At 41.3% G+C, this 24,016-nt stretch overlaps 1 protein-coding gene across 17 annotated transcripts in view; it reads left to right on the forward strand.

Annotated features, from left to right (window-relative positions):
• RALGPS1 (Ral GEF with PH domain and SH3 binding motif 1) overlaps positions 1-24,016 on the forward strand; it is a 218,704-nt gene that overhangs the window by 30,353 nt on the left and 164,335 nt on the right. For 10 of the 17 annotated variants that reach the window (XR_014543993.1, XM_083596993.1, XM_083596984.1 and 7 more), the window contains exons 2-5: positions 5,032-5,117; positions 12,041-12,164; positions 17,630-17,737; positions 19,095-19,145. Coding sequence is in view for 16 of the 17 variants with exons in the window: in XM_083596993.1 (XP_083453119.1) it covers positions 12,108-12,164; positions 17,630-17,737; positions 19,095-19,145 (216 nt within the window). In the remaining variant the exon portion in view is untranslated. The remainder of the gene's footprint in view (positions 1-5,031; positions 5,118-12,040; positions 12,165-17,629; positions 17,738-19,094; positions 19,146-24,016) is intronic. The other 7 variants (XM_083596989.1, XM_083596994.1, XM_083596998.1 and 4 more) reach the window with 1 other exon arrangement.

The raw sequence follows: 24,016 nt of genomic DNA on the forward strand, positions 1-24,016 counted from the left end.
ATCCATGTTGAAAATCTTCATTTCCACAGTTATCACAACATGGCTTTTAGGAACTTAGGTGAAGGGAATAAAGTGGGTGATTATTATTTTTAATCCAGCTGTCCATATACAGATGAAATATCCAAATGAACTGGGTGTCAGAAGCATTTTTGATAGGATCATGTACCAATTGCAGTATACATAGTTTGGTTTTCACTGCTGTGTAAGCCAGCTAATTGTGACCATTTATTTGCATATTGCCAAGTCAATGGTGATTTTATTTCTACCCTGATTATTGAAAGTGATATGAAGCTTTCTTACTGCATTCTCATCTTGAAGCATGCTAATTATATTGAGTGGTGACACCTATTGTATTGAAATTTGTAAAGAAAATTCAGGAGAGGTCACCCATATCACCCCTTCTACTGCTGATTACATCTTATTCTTTATGTTACCTTATTGTAGCTGGCAATAAGGAGATGGAGAACAGTCTCACAGTAAAATGACCAAACTTCCATAGTCAACTCAGATCAAATCAAAAGTTGAAAAAAACTGCAGTGTGGGGGGAAATGGTCTGTTATCTAAGATCTTACAGGTTAATCAGAAAGAGTACAATATTATAGTTAGAGGATACCACAAGGAAGGTGAAAAACATGCCTTTCCCCAACTAATTCAGATGACATTAAAAAAATATGCCTCCTGGCCCTCAAAAAAAGCAACTGATTATAACATGAGGTAGACCAAATCCAGGGGAAAGTGGCCTGTACCATCCACTCAGTTCCGACAGAACAGTTTGCTTGTGTGCAGTATGTATGTCCTGCAGATCAAAACCTCAAAGGATCCAGAGATCTTGCAAGATTCTGGCCTTTTATTTGCTCTCATAAAAGGGGAGAGGCTGCTTGGGCAGTAGCCACTGTTCTACTCAGAGCAGACCCATTGAAATTGAGAGACACTACGAATTTAGATACATTCATTTCAATAAGTCTACTCTAAGTAGATCTTTTGAGGATATGGCCTCTTGTCACTGTAAGAGTCATATGCAGTCACATCACTGCTGAGGAAAAAGCAGGGAAGTACCATGAGATGTTTCCTCCTGTTGTGCAAACCTCCCCACTGTACACAAACACCACTGCAGGCTGGGTGAGGGGACAATTTGGCTATGTTGTGTTGAGGCTGGAAGCAGGGATAGATGCTAATATTATGGAGGCTATGTCTAACCTAAGAGCTAGTAGCACTTCCTTGTTCCCTCCTAGCCTTACATAGTAATTGTACCCAGGAAAAGCAGCAATCAATTAAAAATAATATAATACACACACACACAAGTGAGTGCTGCTGTAGATGTGCACCTGGCTTTATCCCAGTTGCCAGTGTGCAATTATTTGTTGTTGTTTAGTCGTCTTAGTTGTGTTTGACTCTCCATGACCCCATGAACCAGGGCATGCTTTGGAAACTCACTTTCTTCTCAAAGCTTCTCCTTTTTTATGTCCATGGAGTTTTCTTGGCAAAATACTGGAGTGGTTTGCCAATTCCCTCTCCAGGTGGATCACATTTAGTCTAAACTCTCGGCTATGACCTGTCTGTCTTGGGTGGCCCTCCACAGCATAGCTCATTGCTTCTTGGAGTTATTCAAGCCCCTTCGCCACGACAAGGCAGTGATCCATGAAGGGGTGCAATCATTTACGGTAGGCCTTTTAGAGAACTTTGTTACAAATGTTACAGACATAGTTAAGATTAATAAATTATGGTAGCCATAGAGATGTGCCTGAACACCAGGCACCCCCCTCTTCATTGGCATAGCTGGGGGGGGGGCAGAGAGAGGCAGCTGCCCCCATCAATAAAAAGCAATAAAAATACATAGCTAACTGAGGTTCTGCCCTCCCCCCCCAACAAAAGGCCTGCCCCCCTAACAAAAATCCTGGCTACACCCATGCTCCTCTCCATAGGGTTGTACCATTTATCTTTGGACAGAACCCTGCCATTCTTAAGGGACCCAAAAAGCAGTTACCTCCTAGGATCCCCTCTTGCCATTCAGCTCTTCTCCCTCTGTGCTGCTATTGCCACCTTTCTAGTCTCATAGTGATGATCTTTTCCTCCTTCTGTCCCTGGCTGAGGAGTTGAAGGGTAGCAAGCAGGAAGGGTGGGTGGTGAGGGCAAGGCTACTTGCCAGTCCTCATTGCAAAGCTCTTTGTCAGCCAACTTCTCTGAGTTTCCAGCTGCCCACCATAATAAATTAAAACATTTGTGTCCCCAAGGAGAAAGCTGCAGCAAGGTCAAATAATCTCTCACCACCACTGGAGTTAAGGGATCAATGAGATTGCCGCAGGGGTGAGGGAGTAGGCAAAATTCCCTTGCGTACCCCACCCCCCCATAATAGTGGACACCTGGAGTTTCATCTGTCAACACAGCCTTTTGTTTCCATGGGCATTTGAAAGCCATCTGGGCTATGAGGACTCCTGACTGAATCTGGTAGTCTCATCCTAGTAGTAACACTGACTTTGGAGAGCCCCCCCCCCCCCAGTTGATACAGTATTAACTTTTCATGCATTTAAAAATGCAGTTCAAATGGTTGTGGCTTGAAAGTTTTGTAGAAATAAATGTGGATTGAGGTTAATCAGATAAAGGAAGGCAAGGTTAAGAAATGGGGGTAAGGACTGTGCAAAAACTTTTCAGTGGTTCAGTTTTACAGTTTCATTTCCTTTTAGTTAAGTGAGAAATGCAGGCCAGTTATGTTTTGTGTACATATATGTAAAACATACGGTGTGCATAAAAGCTTCTGAGTATAAGGGGAAAACTTTAACACTTCAAGTACAGTTTTCAAATTCCTAGGTACCAAAATCATATATTTAGGGAGCTTGGACAATGGGTGACTGAGGTTCTTCCAGTCTGAAAATACAGTTTTAAAATAGATCATAAAAGTATGTGCAGGAAAGCAGTTGCAGGTGATCAAAATCTCATCTGCTGCAGATGGTTTGTAGCATCTGAAGCATCAAATGTTTACAGTTTGCAATATTGTTGGAAGAGTGGTTTAAAAGCTGTATGTTGAGTATATTGTAAGATTAGGCATAACATATCTATTTGTGCTCCAGTGGGTTAGTTCAGAAAGCCTTCGTCTGTGACTTCCTCCTTTTAGTTGCAAGTTGAAAAGGCAGCAAATAGTGTTATGTCCTGGATGATGAAATTTGATTATCTAGTTCACATTGTAAAAACAAAGCACAAGTTTGTACAGCAGCCATTATCTATTCACATGATTTTAAAATGTTCCTTGAAAAATTAATTTTTCTTCATCCCATGTAAATTATTTTTTCAGGAAGTGGGTTGTCTGGGGGGGGATTCACTCTGGTTAATAAGTAACCATATGGTGCATTTGGTAATGAGAATGCACCTCGCTATATCAGTGTTTCCAAATTGGTGGTCGGGATCCACATAACCCACCTAGGGGGTCCATGACACATACCTGTCAACTGCCTGGGACATCCCATCTTTGGGCATGATGCTCTCATGAGCGTGACCTGGAAGACACACACCCCAGTTTTGCACTAGGAGATGTGGGAGGGTATGGTGGCAGCATTCACACAGAGATATAAATATTTTCAAAAGTAGAGGATCCATGGCTTGGCTTTTGAAAAATAGGGGGTCCCCAGTATTTGACTAATTGGGAGCCACTGCTCTATATGTTATATACCCAGTCATTTATTTTTATTATTTTATTATTTATTAAATTTATATACCACCCTTCATCCAAAGAAGGATGTTTTGTTAGAACAAAAACAAAACAATCACCACCACCACCACCACCCCAGTAACACATTTAAGAGGCAGTAGAATATTAATCACCCAAAGGCCTGGTTGGAGAGGAAATATTTGAAATATTTGTTATAAATGACAATCATAACTAAAAAAGTATAAAAAGATGTATAATGAAGGGACCAGACCAACCTACCTGGGGAGAGCATTCTGCATATGGGGAGCCACTGCATAAAAAGGCTTATTCTGGTGTTGCCACCCTCCGGATCTCCCGTGGAGGAGGCACACGAAGAAGGGCCTCCAATAATGATTGCAGAGTCCAGGTTGGTTCATATGGGGGGAGATGGTTGTTGACATATTGAGGCTTTAAGAATCAAAGCCAGCACTTTGAACTGGGCCTGGAAGTTAATTGGCAGTCAGTGCAGTCAGACCAGGATTGGTGTCATATGCTCAAACCATCATGCCTCTTTGATGGTTTCTGCACAAATCATGTTCAAAAGCAGCCCCACATATAACGTGTTGCAGTAATCCAACCTAGAAGTTACCAGAGCATAGACAACAGAAGTTTGGCTATCCCTATCCAGATAGGGGCGCAGCTGGGTCACCAGCCAAAGCGGATGGAAGGCAGTCTGCACCATCAAGACCACCTGAGCCTCAAGCAACAGCAAAGTATCCAGGAGTACTCCCAAGCTACATACCCCATCCTTCAGAGGAAGTGTAACAGCATCAAGAGCAAACAATCTCCCACCCATCTGGTCTAGGGAGCCACTTACTAACAGTGCCTCAGTCTTATTTGGATTAAGCTTCAGTTTCTTGGCTTTCATCCAGTCCATTACCAAGGCAAGACAACGGTCTAGCACATCCACTGCCTCATCTGCAGATGTAAAGGAGAAGTAGAGCTGTGTGTCATCAGCATATTACTGACAATGTACTCCATAACTTGGGATGACCCACTCAGCAGTTTCATGTAGATATTAAATAGCACAGGGGATAAAATTGAGCCCGGAGGAACTCACATATTGAAGGCAGCATCAGATAAAAAGGTTTTACTCTGAACAGTTTGATTTAATTATATTCCATACTTGCCGAACGGGATACATAAAAGTCATGTTGGTTGACTGTTGAGGAACAAATAGGAAGGTTTTGTCTTGTTCAAGAAAACCCTATGGTCTAAGCCTAGTCTATTTATATATCAATTTTCCACAGATACATTTCTGCCCAAAGTTGTTTTAATAAAATAAAGCATAAATATAAAATAGTATTATTGCCATTATATATAATATTTTTATTATTATTTTCCCTTTCCAGAAATGTCCATTCTGAAAGATGTGCTGCAAGACTTCATTTGTGTTTGACTATTGGTACTTAAAACTGGAAAGGAAAATACATAATGGGTAAGTTAATCTGCTTTCATTTTATCACTGAAGAGGAAACTGATTTGTAGAAGAGTGGCAGCATAGTACAGAGGCATTTTTAGAATGTCATATTGAACTAAAGCTATTGAGGCTTGAAATATGTTTGCAGGATGAGAATCTGAATAATGTATGAGATTTGAACATAGCAAACATAGGGAAATGCATGTTTTTTATGTTCTGTTAGTTTCTAACAAAAGGCTTTTCATGCTTGGTACATTGGAAGTATCAAATGAGGGACTTTCAGAATCTATTGGAAGCCAATTTGCTACCTTATATGAATTGCTTCCCATGAAACATCCTGAACTGATGTAACAATAAAAGCATTTTAAAACCATTTCAAGTCCACTACAAATAAAGACTGGGGTAAAAATTTCTTCTAAAAAGGCTTGTTGGGAAAGGGTGGTGTTCAGTTGGCACTGAAAAGACAATAGAGACAGAACCTGTCTAATAGTAATGGGAGGGAGTTCCAAAGGGTAGGTGCTGTCACACTAAAAGCCCAGTTCCTATATAGTCCAGAACATATCCCCTCATCAGAGAAAAGGTCTCATGGGGCTCTAGTGACAGAATGGATCCAGCAGCCCCCTTAGACTGTGAAAGGGGAGTATGACCTTGTACAAAGCAAGCAATTGGCCAGTTATCTGGGCTTGGGAACAGCTCACCTATAATACTTCAGTCTTACTAGAACTCAGACTCAGTTGTTTGGCCCTCATCCCATGCACCACCAATTTTATACAAGAAAAGGAAAGCAGTACAAATGTTGACTTTGTTCCCCAGATATCCTTCTTATAGATCAATGGACTGCTGTCATAGGGAAAAGGTTTCCTGATGTTTCCCCCAATCACAAACTTGAAGCCAACAGAGAAATACTAAAATTGACTGTGCAGGCATTGAAATTGGAGACCAGTGCTAGGCACTCCTATATTTTTGTTGAACCATGAATTGATGCTGTTACTATTGGTCTCGGAACTCATTCATTGCAGTGTGGATTATGCTACCACTGGTTTTCCAAATTCTGAGTTCTAGCATTTCTATTTTTTATTCACTAGATGGCACTGCTTAACAAGATAAGATTTTAGGATTCTGTTTTTGTAGTACATGGCAAGTCTAGTTTTTTAAAAATGTGACAAATGTATGAAGAACCATTTGTTTGTCAGGGCCATCAAATTTAAATGTAAACTATAATTGTTTTGATTTGAAAATTATTTTTGAAAGCTTTAGGGTTTCTGATACTGCTTTTGTATAAAGAGCTATGAAATTTTCAATAACATATAAATGTGTAGAAAAATGAGTAGCCTTCTGTTGAAAAATATGTTTGTCATTAGGCACTACATTGGAAATATATTCGACCATATATTAAAATACATTTTCGTAAACATGAGACCTTATATTCTTATTGGTCAACAACTAATTATATCTCAACAACAATATACTGTACCATACTTACTTGATTGTATTTCACACCTTTTTTGGCCAAATTACATCATGGAAATTACGGTGCACATTAGATTTGATGGCACATTTACATTTGCCATCAAATACTTGTTTGGTTTCAAGGTCTTGAAAATTGGGGTGCACATTAAATTTGATGGCACATTATAGTCAAGTAAATACAGTATAACCTGGGACATGGGTAGCGCTGTGGTCTAAACCACTGAGCCTTGGGCTTGCCGGTCAGAAGGTTGGTGGTTCGAATCCCCACAACAGGGTGAGCTCCCGTTGCTCTGTCCCAGCTCCTGCCAACCTAGCAGTTTGAAAGCACGTCAAGTGCAAGTACAGAGGTACCTCAGGTTACATATGCTTCAGATTACATACGCTTCAGGTTACAGAATCCGCTAACCCAGAAATATTACCACGGGTTAAGAACTTTGCTTCGGGATGAGAACAGAAATCGTGCTCCGGCGGCGCAGCAGCAGGAGGAGGCCCCATTAGCTAAAGTGGTGCTTCAGGTTAAGAACAGTTTCAGGTTAAGAATGGACCTCCGGAACAAATTAAGTACTTAACCCGAGGTACCACTGTAGATAAATAGGTACTGCTCCGGTGGGAAGGTAAACAGCATTTCCATGCACTGCTCTGGTTCGCCAGAAGCGGCTTAGTCATGCTGGCCACATGACCCAGAAGCTGTCTGCGGACAAACGCTGGCTCCCTCAGCCTATAGAGGGGATGAGTGCTGCAACCCCAGAGTCATTCGCAACTGGACTTAACTGTCAGGGATCCTTTACCTTTACAGTATAACCTACAGTATTTTTTCCATTTATCTAATTGAGAATAAATTGAGAATCAAAACAATGCTATCTATCTAAGAGTGTCTCTTAGTACAATATGTACATTTTCATGGATTCTTTCTCCAATATATAACAAATCATAGAACCAAAAAATTCTAGAGTTGGAAGGAACCCTGAGGATCATCTAGTCCAACCCCCTGCAATGCAGGAATATGCAGCTGTCCCATATAGCGATCAAATCTGCAACCTTTGCGTTATCAACTCCATGCTCTAACCAATTGAGCTATTGAGGCATAAATTCAAAGTTTCAACAAACAAGTTACTGCAGGCATTTTCAGCCTTTTTGAATCTGTGGTTCCCTTGAGTCCACTGCTCCCTTTACATTGTTTTTGCGACTCCCCTGTGTGATACAGGGGAATCCCCACTTAAGTGGGAGTTCCTTTCTGGGCCACTGCACATGTCACCAGGACACCTTCCTTCCTTGTTTTTGAAGGTTGCTGAGGAGCTCCGTCTTGCTAAGTTCTAACCCCTGACTGGTTTACTGGAGAACAATGACACTGCCAATCATAACTATCAGTTTCAATGGGCCTACACTGAGTGAGATTAACACTTGCTACAACCCAATATAAATTGGTTTTATCCTACTCAGGGAAGACCCATTGGAGGCCAGTGATCCTTGAGTCAGCCACACCCATCAATTTCAGTAGATCTCCTCTTGGATACTATTATTATTATTATTATTATTATTATTATTATTATTATTATTATTATTCCAGTTTATTTCCCATCTATTACCTACCTATTTCAATGCGTTTCAATTCATTGAGTCCTCTCAAGCAGGACTCAACACTGCCTGCAACCCAATGAGGATGGGCTTCGCCCAACAAAGTTCTGCTCAAGAGTAGAACGCACTGGGTTCAATGGGTCACAGTTGCCTCACTATCTTCCAGTGGGTCTCCTGCCAAGTAGGACTTACACTGGCCACAGCCCAGGCAAGAAGAAGTTGCCTTGTCAGGTTCAACTATTGTCTCACACTCACCATACTGACCCCATGAACCATTCGCTTCCCTCCTCTCTTCTCCCTCCTCTCCCTCTTGCAGGCTCCCCTCATGTCCCCCCTCAGAAGCTGGGATCATATAGTATGGCTAGAGAAGTGCACACTTGGGCAGCACTCTTTTGAAAGTGACTGGCGTCACATAGCACAGTCATATATGGAAAAGTAAAGACGCTCATCTCATTTGTCTGTTTGAGTAGGGAGTTTCCAGCTTTGTTGGAAGCCATTTTTTTCATCAGAGGAGGGAAGGAAGGAATGAGGGATGGTGCCCATTGCTGCTTATGGTGCCCCTGATAATCATTAAAGGACTCAGTTGCACTCGTCAATTATATCATTATAACCGCATTATAAACATGTGACACCAGATGACGCTGTAGAGCAGTGATCCATTTTTTTTCTATAATTTTTTAAAATCGGTATAGATCCAGCCCAAGTCAGCCCAGGGTGCCACGGCACACTGGTTGAAAACCTGGGAGTTACTCAGTTGTCTTCTTTCCCTTACTCTATATTAACTATACAGGTCAGATCCTGCATACTTAAGATCCAGTCTAATATAAGTGTGCCTGATTTTTCCAACTGGAATTCATGGTTGAATATGTTGCATTTAATAAATGAGTTATCATTTCAATATCCTCAACTATGGAAAGCCCGTAAGTAGGACCTGAGTGCAACACCACTTCTCCCCAGTTGTGATTCCCAGCAATAGGTATCAGAGGCATACTGCCCCAGACAGTGGAGGTGTGGGTCAAAGCCATTGTAGTTAGTAGCCATTGCTAGCTTTATCTTCCATGAATTTGTCTAAGTCTCTTTTAAAGTCCTTCAGGTTGTAACCATCACTACATCAAAGCAAATTCTACAACTATGCCCTATATCAGGCATAGGCAAACTCCGGCCCTCCAGATGTTTGGGACTACAATTCCCGTAATCCCTGACCACTGGTCCTGTTAGCTAGGGATGATGGGAATTTAGTCCCAAACATCTGGAGGGCCGGAGTTTGTGTATGCCTTCCCTATATGAAGACTGACTCTTTAGCTTTATCGTATTAAAAAAGAGGAAGAAAAAGCACCCTGTTGCTACTTTCTCCTTACCATGCATCTTTCTATCATAACAACACCTTTGCTACTTTTTTTGTGCCAGAGAAACCTACTCTGCCTGAAAGGGGTTATTTCAGCAGTTTGGCTCAAAAAAAAAAGATCTGCTAATTACATAGTGTCTGGTAAGTCCCATTTAAAATGGCACATTTTAGGCATTTGTATTGTATGCATTTTAGAACAGGCATATACATTTTTGGAGCAAATCTCCTGTTTATTTTGTATGAAGCTCCTCGAGTTGAACTCTTTCTTTGAAACAACTGCTTAGTATTGGGGGAAGTTATATTGGTTCTTTTAGAACTGGTGCTCTCATTAAGTTTTCCATGATGCTTCCTTGTATCATTTAATTGGTTTACTTGTATCATTGAAAGCCAGAACTCAAGCTGGATTTGATACAAGGTCACATATGGAATTTTCTTTTGCTTTCATGAGAACATTATTTGAGCCTACACTCACCAAAAATGCAGTCAGGAGGTGGACAGAAGAGAGGAAAGGGAATATTTAGTGTTTCTGATATGAAAACCATATTTTTAAGTTCTTCTACCTCACTGGCTCATTTTCAGCAGCCATTTCATATATAGGGATATGTAATAATAATGATAATATAACAAAGGCTATCATGTCCTTGCCCACTTCTGAAAAGTTATTGCCAGTGCTTTTTTTCTAAAAGAAATTTAAAGCTACTCTCATTTTCCTACTCATACTGAAATACTGCCCCCAATGAAGTGAAACTTAGATTCACAAAATGTTTAGGGATATGTGCACCCCTGCATCCCCCCCCTGAAAAAACACACTGGTTATTGCACCCTAATACATTTCTGTATCTGCTCTTAGCTTTTCTTGCTTGGCCACATTCAGCCATCCGAAGGCTGTCTGCTGCCTCAGATCTTCTTCCCTCTTACTGCCCTTTATGTCTGGAACTGCCTCCCAGATCACCTGCATGATGTCATTACTCTCCAACACCCACATTTCCCATGAAGCCTTTGGGACAGTTATCTAGCTCCATACCCTACTGTAACTAAGCCTAAGAACGCATTGTGTTCTGCCTTGCCCTTGTCTGTCCCTTTTAAGATGCCCAAGTTCTGTAGTCCTTCATCTTGTCTCTCCTCCTGTACCCAGGCTGATGAAAAATTGCTGCCTGCCAGTGAGGTTGGACAACTTCAACAGTAGTGGACACTCTGACTCCCCGTCTCCTAACTTCCCACAAGTGTTAAGCCCTTCACTTCCCTGAAGTACTTGCCCATCCTGCATCCTGTGATTGGGCCTAACAACCTGTCACTCAAAAGCACATGAGCCCCATAGACCAGATATATCAATGTGGTTCCTTTGTTCCTCTTCCTGCAACCAGCTCTAGACAGAAGTTCCCAGGCCAAGAGACTTGGAATTTAGTTGGCAGTCCCCCTTCTCCTGAGTGGGCTATATGATCATAGGAAGCTACCTTTATGTCTCTGAAGACCATCAACTCTGTTTCAAAAGCTAACAGCTAGTGGGCATCATATTAACACTATGAATACACCCTGCTAAAAATTAGTAATATTTATGGGACAAGTGATTAAAAAAATACATCTAGCCTGTATATATATATTGAAGGGATGGAGGTAGGGGAAATGATTGGACAAATCAGAGAGTGTTTTTCCTGGGTTTTCCTTTCCCCACTTTTTTCCTTTTGGAGGTCAAATTCCATGTCCAGGAACATACAGTGGTACCTCTGGTTGCATAAGGGGTCCATTTTGGAGGTCTGGTCAGATCCTGAGGTTTCCGCAACCTGAGGACCACTTCTGCGCATGTGTGCGCAGTAAAACTCCGTCAAATACTTCCTAACAAATGATTTATAGGGAATACATTTTGTTCTGTAAGTGGGACTGTTAATCAATTTGGTTTTCTTCAGGAGCAAGGTGTACTCACATCATCCTTGTATTTGTTTTGCCTTTCCAGAATATTGTATGATGGTAAGTGTTGCTTGTGAGTTCACACAACTTTGAGTTCATATATTTCATTGAGAACTAAGTGTACATTTCTTATGTATGCAATTGTGATTTATTTTTTTTAAATTCCCCTTTCCTTCCCCAAAGGCAGAGTATGTTCTAATATCAACCAATATCAAAAATACAGAGGATGATACCTCATTTAAATCAGTGGACCTAAGTCCATTAATTTCAATGGATCTATTCTGAGTAACATTGGATATTACCCAGAGTTAATTAAAATACCACAATACCAGTTTTAACCCAAACTTCCCAAAGAAAAAGGTAATATACTGCTCCCAGGAAATGTTTGGGCATTCAGCATCTACCAAAAGGAGTGTTTACTAGTTGACCAAGCCTCCTTCAATGTCCTTTAATGCAAACATGAAGGCTGAAGAGCTTGCTCAGCTAGTATTAAGGGTTGAATTGGAACATAAAGAAGCAGGTGTCCTCTCACTTGATATATGGTACACTTTGCAAATAATCTTTGTGTCCCCTCAATAATGATCTTGCGCTCCTCACTGGTGGCCTCTTTTAAATCAGTTTCTCATAAAATGTATTTTTCTTGCAGCAGTTCTCCATCCTCTTGTGTCACCAGTGGTGGCTGAGCTGAAATTTCCTGCATCCTAAAGAAGAGTATGTATAAAAGGAATGGCCTCATGGCCAACGTGACAGTGACCTCCGCCACACCAGAGGTACACATTTGGTATTCTGTTACCATTTGTATGTTTTAATTTAATTGTTGTTTATTTTGGCATCTCTCTAAGACTTTCTGCCATTAATTTGTCTTGCCTAGTATCATACTTGTATGTATTTTACAGATAATGTAAATTGAACAGCTGCAGCCAATGTGGCTAATGGGCAGGGGTGATTGGACCTGTAGGTTAAGGAGAGGCCAAATGGGGAACAAACTAAGATCTCAACTCAGGGATGGGGAAGACATTTGATTCAGTTCTCTTTTAAAGACAAACCTACCTAATTTGCCTTTCTGAACAATATATAAACTGAAACACAGCCACCCTACAAAGTCCACACTTCTCTGAAATTTGCAGTGCCATTCTTCAGTCAAGTAATTTGTACAAAAATGTGTATACTTGGGTAACGTATGCATTAAAATGCTTATATTAGCAAAATTATTATTTATTATATTTATGTACTGTCCTTCATCCAAAGATCACAGTGTGGTTTACAACATAAAAACACAAAATACATAACATGATAACAAAAACAAATAAACGAAAACAACAAAGCAACCCTATTCACTCATTCCTACCAGCCCCTCATCACTCATGAAAGCACCCAGTTTATCCTCTTACTGGAGGCTTAATCAGAAAGTGTGCCCACGCCTTGTTGGTTCACAAAAGGGAAGATCCCATTTGGATGTCACCTGCTGTTACAACAGTTCCCCAAATACTCTTGCCCCTGGAATCAGCTACTTCTGTAGCCTAGTGATGCTGTTCTCCAAGGGCAAGGCTTCAGGGTACACAGTGCAGATGATTGGTGAGTCTTAGCACCCAACTTGCACTCTGTTTCCTGATCCAACAATGTCTAATAAGCTCTGATGTCTAGGAGCTCTGATACATGTGTGGCATGTGGCACTTTTCCACCTGGTTCATTTTAATGGACACAGCAGGTCCACACCTGTTCTCCATTTTGAATGTGAATCTGCTTTGTTTATTGAATGGGAAAAGGCAGTCTGCATGCATATAGTGTGGAAATCCTTCTGTATCCATGTTAATGTTTTTCCATGTGATCCCATACTTGGAAGGGATTCCATACACAGAAGGAAGGGGAAAGTGGTAAATGAGTATGTGAAATGTCTGTAGAACTGAAACAGTCACGTATTAGCAGCTATGACCTCCTTCCCTCTGAGATTCTAAAGTGCTGTGAATCAGAAAGACCCAGTTTTGGGGATATTGCAGAGGTAAATTTAACTCTATTGTGCACTCGACTCCATAGAGTATGTCTTTTTGCATGTTTTTCATGAGATCTCCAAGCCTTGGAAGGCTGGAAATAATAATACAAGATTATGAAAAAATGCATTTTGTTGAGTTCTGTTTACTTCAGCTTTCTGTGGAAAAGCTGTACAGAGTTACTGGAATTTACAGTGGATTTAAACCAGCAACTTACATGAAAAAATAGACAACAGAACTATGCAGTTCATTTCAATAATTTAGTATTATCATGCTGAAAAATAGTCACTGAGTTGAAAACATTGGAAATGGATGAGAAACGAAGACTGGCATCTTGTGGTTAGGATTTATACCATGTCCCAAAATTGTAAGAACCTAACTCCTAGCTGGGTTTTATACTTTTTGAGTGGAAGGTGAGAATGCATCTTCTATAAACATTACATTGCGAAGTTACAGTAAATCTGTAATGTCCATTAGAAACTATTGAAATTTGAAAAGGTTCCTTTGTGATTAAGGGTCTAAGTTCATATTTGACAGATCTAAGATATAATTCTGATTTTGCCACAGTCTTCCTGCATGGTTTTGAATAGCATACTGGTGAACAGTTATATTTCTGGGAATCTGAAGGGAAACCTCAGACTAAATAGAGTGTTTTCTGTTTAATGTAACAGAGAATGATCTGTGTGAATTCCCGTATTTATTAAAAACAGTAGCCTCCTTCCATTTTATTTAGTTTTCACAACTTACTATGTCTTCATAAGCATGTTTACTCAGAAGTAGGTTCTGAGTTCCATGGGACTTACAGCTTAGTATATTTGCTTAGGATTTTCTAAAATGTGTCCAGTAACCAAAAGACTTTGGTCATATACCCCAATATCTAGTTCTGTCCATACTTAGATTATGTCACAAATATTTGCAGATATAGGTGTATGCCCAATTAGTCACTTCCTCTTCTTGCTGCCATCACTGCCTGCCTGCCCATGTACTGCCACAGCATTTGGGGATTTCTAGTTTTGAAAAAACAAAAGTCAGGGGGAACATGATGGGGGATAGAAGATTTTGCATGGTGTGAAGAAAGTGAAGATGAAGACATTTTCTCTCCCTTTGTCATAATACTAGAACCTGGGGCCATCCAATGAAGCTGGATTCTTGAAGATCCAGGACAGATAAAAGAATGTTCTTCTTTACAAAGTGAAATTACCGTATTTTTCACCCTATAGGACACACTTTTTCCCCTCCAAAAATGAAGGGGAAATCTGGGTGCGTCCTATGGGGCGAATGCAGGCTTTCGCTGAAGCTTGGAGAGCGAGAGGGGTCGGTGCGCACCGACCCCTCTCGCTCTCCAGGCTTCAGGAAGACATCCACAGCCTAGGCAGCCCTGCGGGAGTTCCCGCAGGGCTGTCTAGGCTGCGGATAGCAGCTTGCTTCCCGGAGCGCCGGGCGCGCTGAAAGCACAGCGTCCCGCGCTTCGGGAACACACCCGCAGCCTAGGCAACCCTGCGGGAGTTCCCACAGGGCTGTCTAGGCTGCGGATAGCAGCCTGCCGCCCGGCGCGAGGGGCGCCCTGAAGCAGAGCATCCCTCGCGCCGGGCAGACATCTGCAGCGTGGGGAGCCCTGCAGGAGTTCCCCGCAGGGCTCCCCACGCTGCGGATAGCAGCCTGCCGCCCAGCGCGCGGAACAGCCTGAAGCACAGCGCCCCGCGCGCCGGACAGACATCTGCAGTGTGGGGAGCCCTGCAGGAGTTCCCCGCAGGGCTCCCCACGCTGCGGATATCAGCCTGCCGCCCGGCGCGCAGGGCACCCTGAAGCAGAGTGCCCCGCGCGCCAGACAGACATCCACAGCCTGGGGAGCCCTGCAGGAGTTCCCCACAGGGCTCCCCACGCTGAGGATAGCAGCCTGCCGCCCTGCGCCCGGGGCACCCTGAAGCAGAGCGCTCCGCGCCTGGCAGACATCGGCCAGCCCCACAAGCTCGGGGGACAGGGAGGCGCAGCGCCGCCATCCCGCTGTTCCTCGACCTGGTTCGGTTTCCCCGACCTGGTTTTGGGGGGGAAATAAAGGGGGGGAAATTCCTTTATTTCCCCCCAAAAAAACTAGGTGCGTCCTATGGGACGGAGCGTCCTATGGGACAAAAAATACGGTATGTCATTCACTCCCCCAAGATATAATGGTGGTCCCGTACTTGGATGGCTTTAAAGACGATTAGACAAAGTCATTGAGGATATGGCTATCAGTGACTATCAGTCATGTTCTATCTCCACTTTTGAAGTCAGAAATTCATTTTCTGTGAAGAGTGCTATTGCACCCAAGTCCTGTTTGTGGCCTCCCCTTACGCATCTGATTGGCTATTGTAAGAATAGGATGCTGGACTAGATGGGCCTTTGATCTGATCCAGAAGAACTCTTGTGTTATTCTCCTCATGGTTAATGGCAGGCTGCTTAGCCCAACCCTTTAACTCTTTAAGTCAGCGGTTCCCAAACTTTTTGAGTTGCACAGCACTTTTCAGAAGATAAATTTGCCATGGAACACATTCGTTGTCCTTATGCCAAAGGCACATGTGCATTTTTTGCTGTTTTTACATTTATTTTACTTCAGATTTCTTCGCAGAGCACCAAGTGCTTTGTGGAGCACTGTCTGGGAACCACTGCTTTAAGTTTCTGGGGGACAGTAAGCGACTAGGTGTGGGGGACTCCCTGGTCCTGAATGGGGTGGTAACTGTGCCCCTCAAGGACCAGGTCCGTAGCCTGGGGGTTATTTTGGACTCACAGCTGTCCAGGGAGGTGCAGTTTAATTCTGTGTCCAGGGCAGCTGTTTACCAACTGAGACTTTACCTGCCTGCACACTGTCTCACCAGAGTGGTATATGCTCTGCTTTGACTACTGAAATGCACTGTACATGGGGCTACCACTGAAGGTGAATTTGAGACTACAACTAATACAGAATGTGGCTGCTAGACTGGTGACTGGGAGCAGCTGCTGGGCCCATATAATACTGATCCTAAAGGATCAACATTGGTTTCCAGTACATTCCGTGCACAATTCAAAATGTTGGTGCTGATGTTTAAAGATCCCTAAATGGCTTCAACCCTGTATACCTGAAGGAGTGTGTCCACCCCCATCATTCAGTCTGGACACTGAGGTACACCTCCAAGGGTCTTCTGGTAGTTCCCTCACTGTGAGAAGTAAAGTTACAGGAAACCAAGCAGAGGGCCTTCTTGGTAGTGGCACCCACCTTATAGAACACCCTCCCATCAGATGTCAAACAGATATACAACTGCACAACATTTCGAATACATCTGAAAGTATTGGGAAGTTTTAATGTTTGACAATTAGCTGTGTTTTATTTTGTTAGAAGCTGCCAGAGTGGCTGGGGCAAAACTGTCAGATGAGCAGGGTACAAATACCCATATTATTATTATTATTATTATTATTATTATTATTATTATTATTAATTTCCTAGAGAGTTCTAAAAGTAGCCCAGCCTCTTCATGACTGTATTCACTTTTTTCTAGCCTTAAAGAGAAATTGGTAGGAAGTACTACTGGGATATCTCTGCCACTTTCCTAGTTTCACAAAGCAAGGAAATGCAGCTTCAATAGTGTTTCAGTGGTACCTTGGTTCTCGAACGGCTTAGTTGTCAAACAAATTGGCTTCCAATCGCTGCAAACCCAGAAGTAAGTGTTCCAGTTTGCAAACATTTTTTGGAAGCCAAATGTCCGATGCGGCTTCTGCTTGAGTGCAGGAAGCTCCTGCAGCCAATCAGAAGCCACGCCTTGGTTTTCAAACTGTTTCAGGAGTCAAATGGACTCCCGGAACAGATTAAGTTCGAGAACCAAGGTATCACTGTATTTTGTTCTTAGCTTGGAAAGGAATACAGTGATTAATTAGAGCAGGCAAATGTAACTTTTTGGTTCACCAATTCAAAGCTTTTGAAACGTCTGAGAATAGAGGCTTTACAAGATCCATTGCTGGGGAAAACCCTACTGATATATATACCAAACTTTATATTGAAAGCTCTTTCTAATCTTATAGCTGCACATCTCTTCTCTTGCATTAGCCAATATGAGCACCAACTTGAATAGCTTTTGTTTAATAAGCAGAGGGGAGAATTGGATAGAAACCCAAGTTAGTAAAAAGTAAACTGGCATAAGGCTCAGCTTTGCTTTTTTCTTTGCGAACGCAATCATTAATTAGCTGACTGGCAAATTTCTGGTTTCATGTAAATCTATTCCTCCCATCTCTTTCCATAGGGCAGCAGCAGTTCTGACTCTCTGGAAGGACGGAGTTCAGATTATGCCCATAAAAGCTATGATGCAGTTGTGTTTGACGTATTGAAAGTAACTCCAGAGGAGTTTGCAGTAAGTAAAATGACTGATTTCATATTTGTACTAAAAGTATTGACATGATCATAAGAATAGGTTCTCATTCAAATTTCTGAAGTAAATTAGTGTTCATCAAGCTATCTTGGGGGTTTACTTGATTAACACATAAAGTCTTTAATTCTTATACCCAACTGCAGTATAACTAACACTTTTTTCAGTGAAGCTTCTCCTAAGCTGTAGCCACAGCACCATGTTCACTTTTATAGAAAACTTTTTTAAAATGTGAATGCAGAAGTGGAAACATAGTGCTCAGGTATTTGGGGCTGCTGGAGAGGCTTCAGCAGCACGTCCACCCACCATTGACTACATTTTCTCCCTTCCCCCAGGCATTGGAGCAGTTTAGGTAAAGAGGACCTTTCCTGCCTTATTTTTTATATTCAGGTGTTTGCTTGTTTGGGGTGTGTGTGTTTATTTTTAAAAAAAGGACTTCTCTGCAAGACTTTTGGCCAGTTGGAACTTACCAGAACTCAGTTTCAACACCTCTCAGGTGGGCACCATTGCCATTCTAAAAGAACTAGGGAGGTGTTCATGGTGATTTCTGGCACTTCTTTTTCTAGAAAAATAGAACTGCTTCTCTGCCTGATAACGACAGACACTTGGGATTTAAGCAGAGATAACGTGACCAGGAGGGATTCTGCTTCCCTCTTCTGATTCTGCCAAAACTGAAAAGGCAGTAGCCAAAGCAGTCAGCTACTTTGCCTTTATTTCAGTTAAATGAGGTTTACTATTAGAAAAATGCACAAGAAGAGAAAGGGAACTATAGCCTAGGAATTACAGATGGAAAAACTGAAATTAAATTGAGGAAGCAACATAGAAATCCTTTCCCTTCTGTGACTCTGCACTTAAGGATGTATCCTACTATGTTTTACTGGTTCTACTCTAAATATGACTAACATTGGATAGAAAGCTAAATGTCTACATTGCAGAATCTGTGAATAGTTTCCAATATTTGTCTTACACAGAGTAGAGCCATTGAAAGTGATGGACACAACCAACTTAGGTATATTAATTTCAATGGGTCTATTGAGTAAGGAGCAAAATTTATCTGGATGTCACACAACCCTTGTTGCCTTGTTTGGTCAAGAATGTGGGGAAAGGAGCACTTAAAAAGGGTCAGAAGTGAGCTATTGAATCACAAATTACTTTAACAATGCATTTCATCACAGCAGTGTGAAGATTTTTGTACAATATCAGCTTTTCTGAAGACTACACACACATGATCCAGGGCCTGAGTGTTGTCAGAATTTTCTGTCTTGGGCAAAAGTATCTTGGACTAGCACAGAATCAAGTATTTGTAAATTTGTAATTGTTCTTTCTCTAACTTTTGTTACAGAGTCAGATTACATTGATGGATATGCCTGTGTTTAAAGCTATTCAGCCAGAGGTATGTGCTCTGATATTAACTTTTAATAAATGTTGGAAGTCAACAATGACCATTTGAATAACTTTATATGTATTTCAAGGGAAAATAACTGTTATTAACGTAAGACCCAAACTGTACCTAGCGCTGCACAGTGAAGTACCTATATAAAGGCTGTAAGTGCAAAGTGACCATTTAACCTGCATCAGGAAATGCAAATAATGTTTCTGAGAAGTTGGGTCCCCTCTGAGATTTTTCATGTGTTTCTTGCGCTGAAAGTCCCCCCACTCCTACTATAAATGCTATCAATCAATCAATCAATCAATCAATCATATACACCTCCCCCAAGGGCAAAGAGAGGAGCTGCAAGAGAAGCCCAATCATTTAAAATTCCCAACAGGATGAGAATTCAGCCTGTCTCCCTACTATTTCTTTCCATAGAAGAAAACATGACAGGCAGAGGAAGCAGGATGGGGCCCAGCATAATTTTTTCTCTGGCATGTTGGCGAATATGAACAAGCAGCAGTATGTAAGTGGAAGCCATAGCAGATTTCAGGGACACTCCTTGTGCCACTCAGTCATTTGCTCAGTTTTGTACCACTGTGTTTACTGCTGCTGCTGAGGAACAACAACAACAACAACAACAACAATTTATTATTTATACCCCACCCATCTGGCTGGGTTTCCTCAGCCACTTTGGGCGGCTTCCAACAAAATTTTAAAATACAATAGTGTGTCAAACATTAAAAGCGTTCCTAAACAGGGCTGCCTTCTGATGTCTTCTAAAAGTCTGGTAGTTGTTTTTCTTTGACATCTGGTGGGAGGGCATTCCACAGGGTGGGTGCCATTACTGAGAAGGCCCTCTACCTGGTTCCTTGTAACTTGGTTTCTCGCAGCAAGCGAACCACCAGAAGGCCCTCGGCACTGGACCTCAGTGTCCGGGCGGAACGAGGAAAATAAAACCGAGGAAAGGAGCACTATTAAAAGATAAAAAAACCAAATGTCAATGAACAGGGTTAATTGGAAGTCCTTTTTGAAATATTGTATAACTATATCAGTTTTTCTCCATTTATTTCTTTTAAAAAAATCTATGGTCCAATGAAGACAATTATCACCCACCCACCCGACAATGCCCACTGGAACCCAAACAACGTGATCATGCAATGTCAATTCCTGAAACATTCATCTGGCTCCATTTAGAAAGTGTGCAGCAGAAGCTGCATGTCTTAGCCACTCAGGGAAGCTTTTACATTTAATGATGTTTTTGTTGTTGCTGTTGAAAAAAGAAATAAATAAAAAGGCCATTGGCCACCTTTTATTATTGTAAACTAACTAGTACCTCCATCACCCAAACGCCCCACGCTCCCTTCACTTCCTACAAAATGTTCTGCCAAATGTTCTGCTGCAGGAGTGTTCAGATCAGCCCTAGTCAGATTGATTGTGGTCAGCTTAAAGACAGACAGGGCATTGGCAGGTCTTATTCAGGTTCGTATGTTGATGTTGACTGACAGCAGTAGGTGGAAATGTGGTTTGAGACAAACTCTTTAAAATTGCTTGAATTTTCTATTTTAGAAGTTAGAATAGGCCTTCTAGGAAGCAGTGTAGACGCTGAGTTAAAGCTTGGCAGAAGGCTAGGAAAACTTAGAAGTCTTGCAAGTGTTGTAATACATAGCTGTCTTGTTCCCTGATGACTATAAGAAGTGACTAATTTTATCAGGAGATGTCTGGTGAATGCAGTCAGAGCTCTGACATATATAATTGCTTCCATCTGTACTTACGCATACAGCATGTGTTCTAAGACCAATTAGATCTCAGCTGCTGATATTGCTAACAGTGGCTTTTCCAGCTGTCTCTTTTAATTCTATGTAGTCAAATTAAAATTTGTTACATTCTGGCATGTGTTATTCTTTGAACTTAGTTTTGATGTGGCATCTTACTGATAGAATGATAACATAATTCTATGGGCTAGATATATTTGTGTCCTAATAATGGTTTTAACGGGCTACTACATTTATATATGAGGGAAGGCTATTTCCTAAGTGCTTCTGCCTATTTAGATTTGGAAATGTTCTCCCCAGAGAGGCTTCACAGGCACCTACAATGTATTTATATCAGCATCAGGTGAAAAGCTTTGTATTCTACCAGGCTTCAGGGCTTCTGAGAATTTCTGCAATTCTGGCATTCTGAAGCTGTGAGAAAGTTATGGTACTGGTTGATATTTGTTTTAACACTGCTGCTGTTTGGTTTTATGCTGGGTTTGTATTTGTATTTTTTTGATAGTTCATTTTTACATGTTTATGTCCATCCACAGACTGCTGGTAATGGGAGTGGGAGCGGAGCTCAGAAGTATCATAAATTAATGATATGTACAATACTTCATGGCCCTAGGAAATTTTATTTCTAAAGAAGTTTGTGGCCATTTTCTGACTGATTCTGCATCTTGGACTCCTCAAAGACCCCACTGTATTCTTCCTGCAGCAGGAGCTCCTGGAAGAAATTACGCATGGCATGAATAGATAAAAGTTTTTCCACTCTCTCATCACACTAGAACTCGTGGACATCCAGTGAAGCTGCATGTTATAAGATTCAGGACACATTAAAGAAGTACTTCTTTACACAGCACATGGTGTTATGTAGCCCATAACTATGGCACTTGCATGTCTTTAAATGATGATTAGACAAATTCATGGAGGGGAGGGCTATCTGGGGCTACTAGCTGTGCTCTATCTCCACAGTTGGAGGCAGCAATGCTTCTGAATACCAGTTGCTAGAAACAACAGGAAGGGAGAGTGCACTCATGCTCCAGTCCTGCTTGCAGGTTTCCCACAGACATCTGGTTGGCGGCTGTGATAACATGATGCTGGACTTGGTGGGCCATTGACCTGATCCAGCAGGCTCTTAAGTTCTTTGCGGGAAGTTATGTGCTTTAAATGTATTGTGTGTATACAGCCTGAGATACAAAATACTTAATTGGAGAAGGGCATGAACTTTGATTCTGAGAGCTTGCAACTCAGAACCAGCAACATATTTTCCACCCAAAGACTTGTTATAACAAATTGCAAAGGCAGCCTATTATTTGGCTTTAGCAAAAGGAATAGTAATGTTGTCATTCGTTGGTCGAGAGCCACCTACTGCTTTTCCTCACTGTGTTTATGCCATGAATTTTAAGGATAACTAAAAAATCATCAGTCCTCAACATGGTGCTTGACCTTTTCTGATGTCAGTTTTTATCCAGTCCTGAATGTAAGGCATTCCAGAGCACAGAGAGAGGTGTTGGATGTTCTACGAACATTAACAAGTGCCGTATGTTTGCAGATATTAAGTCATTTTTCCTTTAAAAATAAAGAATATTTTAAAATAAGAAAGTGATCTAGGGCAGATTGTCAAAGTTGCAGTCCCTTGGGCTGTCTACAGCACACTATGTATTGCAGCCCATCAACTGCTTAATAAAGCCCCTGAATTTTAGCAGTCTATTAGCATATATGATCACATCACAATTTATTCTGAAGAGGATTGATACACTACAACCTTGACAGTACTTGTATCAGGTTGCTCTAATCAGCTTAAATAGTAAACAGTTTTTGTTCCTCTTGTTCATCCGTAAAGATCCCTAATTCCTGTCTGTTACTGTTTTCTCCCCATCTTCTTCCTTATCTTCCTTATCTTCTTCTGGTTTTCTTCATTTGGGCAGATGCAGCCTAGCTCGTAAGAAGCAAGAACTCAGGAAGTGGTTTTTGCAGCTCAGTGTTGATTTTGGGGCTACATAAATATTTATACTAATCATTCTTTTTTTGAGTAACTGGAGTGACTTATGAGATAATTTTCATATCCTTAAATAACAAGGGAAGCCTTGTAAGTCATCATTTGATCATTGTTCACACAGCTGTTATCTTCCCAAAATTTGTAAAATGTGTCACACCCATCCACCAACCAAATTATTTTATGCATTTAGTAGTAGACTGTGGAAACTACCGTAAATAGCAGGATTTATTGCACTTGCATGATAATATGATTGATTACATCTTTACAATAGACCTTAGGGGCTAGTTGCCTGCTACCCATTGCCCACTCCCCTGTCAGGATTCTTTCTCCCACCCCCACCCCCCAAATATCTAATGAGATGAAAAATGTACCCAGTATAGTTGTGTTAATGGTAGAAGGATGTGTTGGTAGGCAGATGGGACAATTTACTACAACTGCTAGTATATGATAAGTATTACTTAACCTAGGTGAGTAGGCCAGTGGTAGGTTGTATAGGATTGTTTTTATTTGTGATAGCTAAGATGTGGAATGTTCACAGAATCATGTTTACTCGTAAAGAAGGTTCTTATGATAAGCTCCTTTTCTTACTGATTTTAATTGCAAGTAACAAAACATACAAGGAAAACACAGCCTAATAGTGTTACAGAGAATAAATAAAAAATAGTGACTGATGTAGTTTTGGACATTCCAAGAAAGGCAATCAGAGGAAAGTGTCTCTTCATAAGGTTCCATGAGTTGATGGAGGGTGAAAATCAAGTTCAATTGTCTTAACAAAGTCAGTAAAAGGATACCAGATTGTATAGGTGTGAGTCTTTCCACCACTCAGATTGATTTTCTTTTTGTGAAATGGTTAATTTGTTCATAAGCATAATATTGCTTGCAGAATCCAGGCTTCAAGAAGATCTGTATTTAAAGTTTACTAATTTTGCAATCACTAATCTAGCTGCAATTAATAAATGGAGGATGAGGTCTTTCCTGGTAATGTTCTTAATCTGAAGAGTAAAATAAGATAGGAGGACTCATTTTTGGTCTGGTTGTAGCGATTGTCCCATCATTTGATTAACTGTTTGATAAACTTTTCCCCCAAAACCACCACATGTGTACTAGAGAGCCAGGTAAATTGCATTCCCACC

This window comes from Podarcis filfolensis, assembly GCF_964270895.1.
Source record: "Podarcis filfolensis genome assembly, chromosome: Z".
NCBI lineage: Eukaryota > Metazoa > Chordata > Lepidosauria > Squamata > Lacertidae > Podarcis > Podarcis filfolensis.